The 5,965-nt window shown below is 46.0% G+C and overlaps 1 protein-coding gene across 1 annotated transcript in view; it reads left to right on the plus strand.

The window, feature by feature from the left end:
- LOC103734798 (acetyl-CoA acetyltransferase, cytosolic-like) overlaps positions 1-5,965 on the plus strand; it is a 21,265-nt gene that overhangs the window by 7,209 nt on the left and 8,091 nt on the right. Inside the window, exons 3-4 of the mRNA XM_008833866.3 lie at positions 1,017-1,198; positions 5,318-5,435. Coding sequence (XP_008832088.1) covers positions 1,017-1,198; positions 5,318-5,435 — 300 coding nt within the window. The remainder of the gene's footprint in view (positions 1-1,016; positions 1,199-5,317; positions 5,436-5,965) is intronic.

Genomic DNA, 5,965 nt, shown 5'->3' on the forward strand with positions numbered 1-5,965 from the left:
CGCCATGTGGGTGCTGGGAATCGAATCCGGGTCCTCTGCAAGAGCAGTCAGTGCTCTTAACTGCTGAGCCATCTCTCCAGCCCCTGATTTTATTTTTAATTATGTGTTTATATGTGTCTGTGTATGGGTTTGTGGATGTGAGCGCAATGCCCACAGAGGCCAAAAATGGGCATCAGATCCCCTGGAGCTGAAGTTACAGGTGGTTGAAAGCTGCCTAATGTGGATGGGACCCAACCTGAGCCTCTGCCAAAGCAGTAAGGGCTCTTAATCACTGGACCATCTCGAGTTCCCATTTTTTATTTTGTAGACAGGATGTTACTCTGTAATTCAGGCTGGCCTGGGAACCACTATGTAGCCCAGGTTGACCTTGAACTAATTATTTAATCTATGCTGCTATTGAACTTACTATGTAGCCCAGGCTGGCCTCAAACTTTTCATGATTCTCCTATTTCTTATTACAGAGTGCTGGGATTAAGGTGTGAGCCACCACACCAGCCTGATTTTGTGTGTAACTTTTCACATGTTCTTTTATTCGTGGAATAATGAATAAGCCGTCAGACTTTCCTCTTCAGGTGACGCCTCTTTCTTCACAGGTGGTGCCTTAGGATCCTAGGAGTAAAATGCTCTGCTCTAGTAGAAAAGTTGATCGTGTCCAAATTGTGTCTTGTGTTTATAAAAAGTATAACTAGTTGGTTGTTAATTAAGCTTCTTTCCCATTGTGAGGAGAAGTCAAGTCCTATCCAGAGACAAAGATCTTAAGGTTCTGTCTTCGGGTATTAAGAACTTTGTGGAGAAGGATGCTTCTGAAACACCTAGAGAGTTGCACAAGGCAGTTCATAGCCAGGTCTAGAACGTGACAGGCAGAGAGTACGGCCATGCTGTTGGTGGGAGCTTAGCTGGCCTGCGGGCGGGGCATGGGAAGCGGCAGGTGCTTGGTTGGCAGTTTAGCATGCACTTCTACTTTGGTCTTTTACCTTTCTCCCTGAGGGCTTAGCGGCCTCTGTTCCTTGTTCCAGGTTGTGGGCAGAATCCTACCCGTCAAGCCAGTGTGGGTGCAGGGATCCCCTACTCTGTTCCAGCATGGAGCTGCCAGATGATCTGTGGCTCAGGCTTGAAAGCTGTTTGTCTTGCAGCCCAGTCCATAGCACTAGGTGACTCCAGCGTTGTGGTCGCAGGAGGCATGGAAAACATGAGCAAGGTAAGGCCTCTGAGAGATGCTGCTACTGACTTGATCACCTCGGCTACATGCCGTGCTGAGAAAGAAACAAAACGTGGGTTCACCCCTGCCCCCTGCCTGAGCGCTCACTGTTCTCCCGATGGAAATCCCCCTTGAAGAAAAGCCTACCAGTACACCTGGAACAGAAACAATCCTCTAAGCTGTTGCTCCTGAAGTTCCATAAGATTAGTTGGTTTCTATCCTTGCTTACCATGTAGCCCAGGCTAACCCAGACCTTGCTGTATAGCTGGGACGTGCCTAGAATGTATGCTTCTCCTGCTCTGGCCCTGAGTGCTGGCATTACAACCTTCAATTTTTTTTCAAATATTCAAGTTAATTTTTCAAAAATGCTTTATTTATAAAAAATGCTTTATAATTTAAAAAGTTTGAAAGGCAACTTTTAATCATACATAAAGATGTGATAAACAAGTACAGCCCTCCCACTCCTTTTGTTTTGTTTTGTTTTGAGACCAGGTCTCCCTGTAACCAGCCCCAGCAGTCTGGAACTTGTTATGTAGACCAGGCTGGCCTGGAACTCATAGAGATCTGCCTGCTGTAGCCTCTCAAGTACTGGGAAGTACTCATTTTAAGAACATTAAAAAGAAGTCAGATGTAGTGGTACACACTACAAGGCAGAGGCAGGCAGAGCTCTGTGAGTTCAAGGCCAGCCTGGTCTACATAGTGAGTTCCAGGCCAGAAGGGACTACAGGAGACCCTGTCTCAAAAAGACCAAAGAAAAAAAAAAAGAAAAAGTTATTAAGTCTGCCTCAGTCTCAGTCCAAATTTATGTCAATTCCTCTGCTTAGTACCGAAAAAGAAAATTACATAGTCCACGAAAGGGGCACCTGTTGAAAACTATTATTCAAGTCGGATTCCAGAATTTTCCACTTGAAATACTGTTTTTGATTCCCGATGCTCCTTGGATTGCTTCCTGATGGACCTTGGGACGTTTCCTGAACAACCTTGGGTTGCTTCCCCACATGGATTTCTATCACCCTCTACCCTCTTTAAAAAATTTTTTTTATTTATTATTTTTACTTGTATAAGTGTATTGCTTGCATGTATTTAAGTGAGAAGAGGGTGTCAGACTCCCCTGGAACTGGAGTCATGGATGGTTGTCAGCCATCATGTGGAAGTTGGGAATCGAACCTGGGTTCTCTTGCAAGTACAACCAGTGCTCATAACTGCTGAGCCATCTCTCTAGCCCTTCTACCCTCTTTTTTGTAAAGGTGAAAATAACCTTTCTTTGAACAGAGCATGATATTGAGGCACAACCTACTACTTAAATCACTGGTACATTGAACTTTCAGTGAGAATTCCTGACATCTGAAAATATTTCCTGATTCCAAAGAGGGCACATGGACTGGAACCAGGCAGGCAGGGCTCTGTCCACAGAGCAGCCAGTCCCCACATGCAGCTCCTAAGCCCGGGGTGGCAGCCCATCCACCTGAGGTGTTCTCATTTTCTCCTGGAGCCAGAATTCAGAACAGTCTACAACAGATGATCAAAACCACAGATCAGAACACAACGCGCACAGACCACTCTCAGCACAGCAGAGAGCTTCGCTGCCTCAGATCCCAGACCAGAGTCCCTTCTCCACTGGGCTTCTCATCAGGGTTTGTGTCACCAAGCCTGTCCTGTCACATTGACACAGTGTGGAAAGATACCTTCTGCTTCTTACTGAAGCAGCTCAAGGTCTGACCTTGGAATCACTGGTCAGAGGCCAAGTCAGCCCAGCCAGTGCAGAGGCTCAGGAAGAGGCAGGCTGAAGTTCCAGAGTGAATGGGGTGACTCTGGTGGGAGGTACGAACGTGCAGTGTTCCACTGAGAGCTGTTGTGTGTCACACAAGTCAGTCTATCGTTAGTGCTGGTCCTGCTAATTACAGGCACGAAAACTGATGGCCAAAGCCACTATGTACATGAAGAGGCCTTGTTTGCATAACAAACAGAAATTTATTTTCTTGGGACTGGAAAGATGGCTCAGTGGTTAAGAGCACATTCTGCTTTTCCAGAGGATCTGAGGTCAGTTCCAGCACCTACATTCAGCCCCCACAATCACTATAATTCCAGCACCAGGGAATTCAACCCTCTCTTCTGACCTCCAAGTGTACCTGCACATCCATGGCATACATACCTAGAGATACACACATATACATGAATAAAACAGTCTTATAAAAAAGAAATTAAGGAAGCTGGGCATGGTGGTGCATGCCTTTAATCCCAACACTCAGGAGGCAGAGGCAGGCGGATCTCTAAGTTCGAGGCCAGCCTGATCTACATAGTGAGTTCCAGGACAGCTGGGGCTACAGGGAGACCCTGTCTCAAAAAGAAAAAAAAAAAAAAAAAAAAGAAATTAAGGGCCAGGCGTGGTGGCTCATGCCTTTAATCCCAGCAGGCAGGAAGCAGAACTCTCTGTGAGTTCAAGGCCAGTCTAGTTTATATAGCAAATTTCAGGCCAGCTGGGGCTACAAGGAGACCCTGTCTAAAAACAAACAAACAAACAAACAAAGTAAAGGGCTGGAGCAATTGCTCAGTGGTTAAGAGCACTGGCTGCTCTTGTAGAGGACCCAGGTTCAAATCCCAGCACCCTACACAGTGGCTAACAACCATCTGTAACTCCAGTTCCAGGGGATCTGACCTCTTATGTCTTTTGTGGGCATTGCACAACATGGGCGCGTGTAAATGCAGGCATAACACACACATAAAATAAAAATAAAATAAATTTTAAAAAATTTTAGACATTAATTTTCTTACAGTTCTGTTCTGGAAGTTAGAAATCTATGATCCAAGTGCCAACAATGCTGACCATGTCCTTATTATTAACTTTTTAAAATTTTATGTGTATGTGTATTGCCTGCATGTAGGTAAGTGCATCTGTGTTGTGCAATGCACACAAAATGAGTTTCATTCTGTGATTTTCTTGTACATATATCATCAAATTTTGCACAGTACAACTCTGACTCCAAGCCCATTACCCTTTCTATTCCATTCTAGCTGCTGTTTGATAGAGTCCAGGCTCAGTGTGACCCTCCCCACAGTACAGCAAACCTTTGCAACCCCCACAGGACAAGTTCTGCAAAGTTCTGCAGGGCCTCTTGGCATGCAGGAACTGAGTCAACAGTTAAGATTAGCCACCTGCAGACAGATAAACAGACCTTTACTCCCATGACCCAAGACCCAGCTGATGTAAGAGCTGTCTCAGCACAAGCTGCTTTCCCCTAATAAGTTTCACAATGTGCAGACCACTGCTTCCCCCGAAACTATAAAGATTATTTTTATTGCCTTCCACATTCGCGGCCCCCTATAAGAACTTCCCCAGCAGTCAGCAAGCTGCTGGTTGCTTTTCTCCCCGAATTGAGCTGCCAGCCCCCAAGCCTCTCTTAACAAACCTTCACTTTACCAGAGTCCTCTCGTATTTTCTGTGGCTATTCTCTGCCCATTTTTTATCTAACACTATTGAGTTAGTAGAAGTTAAAAATACCTTCTTCTGGGCTGGAGAGATGGCTCAGTGGGTAAGAGCACTGGCTACTCTTGCAGAGGACCTGGGTTCAATTCCTAGTACCCACATGGCAGCTGACAACCGTCCATAACTCTAGTTCCATGGGATCTGAGACCCTCTTCTGGCCTCCGTGAGCACTGTATGACATGGATACACTAATAACACATGCAGGCAAAATATTCATACACATAAAATAAATATCTTTGAAAAACTACTTTCTACTTGGAAACCCCTTCTATCAACTAATGATGAAGCCTGATTAGTCTTTATGTTTCCCATCAAATAAGATCAGGATTCGGCTCTTAGACCATCTCTTAGGTAGAAAGCACCAGTGGGATTCATAAACAAGACAGAACGCACAGGGTTGAGGAGACGTGGAAACGGGCAGGTTGTAGAGGACTAGATTCCTAAGGGCAGGCAGGGTGGGGTTGTCGGCTAATCCCAAGGTGTCTCAGGCCTGGGAAAAGCCGGTAGTGGGGAGAAGGGCTGCAGAGGAGCTAAATGCAGATGGAGCAAGTACCAGCCAGACAGTTCCGAGTGGGAGCCTAAGGAGAGGACAAGCTGCAACCCCGCGTCAATCCATTTCCGTTTCTTTCTTCCAGGCCCCTCACTTGGCTCACCTGAGAACAGGCATCAAGATGGGTGAGATGCCGCTAGCTGACAGCATACTCTGTGATGGTCTTATGGATGCTTTTCACAACTACCACATGGGTATTACAGGTAAAGCAGTCGTAGCTGCAAGGGCTAGCTTTAGAAAGGTTGAAAAGAGCCGTCCCAGTGAGTCCCGTGCACAGGCTCTGGGTCTGGTGACCATAATGCTTAATTGCTTTGATGTCATGGTGAATGTATGTTATCTTATCACTTGGGAGACTAAGGCAAGTGGATTGCATATTAAAGTCAGCCTGGCTGAGCATTGTGGTGCATACCTTTAATGCCAGCACTCATCCCAGCCCTCGGGATGCAGAGGCAGGTGGAGCTCTGTGAATTTGAGGCCAGCCTGGTCTACATAATGAGTTCCAAGAAAAGAAAGAAAGAGGGGGGGGAGGGAAGGAAAGAATAAAAAAAAAAAATCAGGGTATAGATACTGCTTAATGTCAGGGCAGGTACCTAACATATGTGGTGTGCTGGATAGCTTTAGTGTCAACTTGACACACCTGGGCTGAGGGAGCCTCAATTGGGGAATTGCCTCTATTGGACTGGCCTCTGGCCATGTCTGTGGGCATCTTCTTGATTGTTGAGTGATGTGGGAG

Source organism: Nannospalax galili, unplaced genomic scaffold (assembly GCF_000622305.1).
Source record: "Nannospalax galili isolate Female #2095 unplaced genomic scaffold, S.galili_v1.0 scaffold497, whole genome shotgun sequence".
Lineage (NCBI taxonomy): Eukaryota > Metazoa > Chordata > Mammalia > Rodentia > Spalacidae > Nannospalax > Nannospalax galili.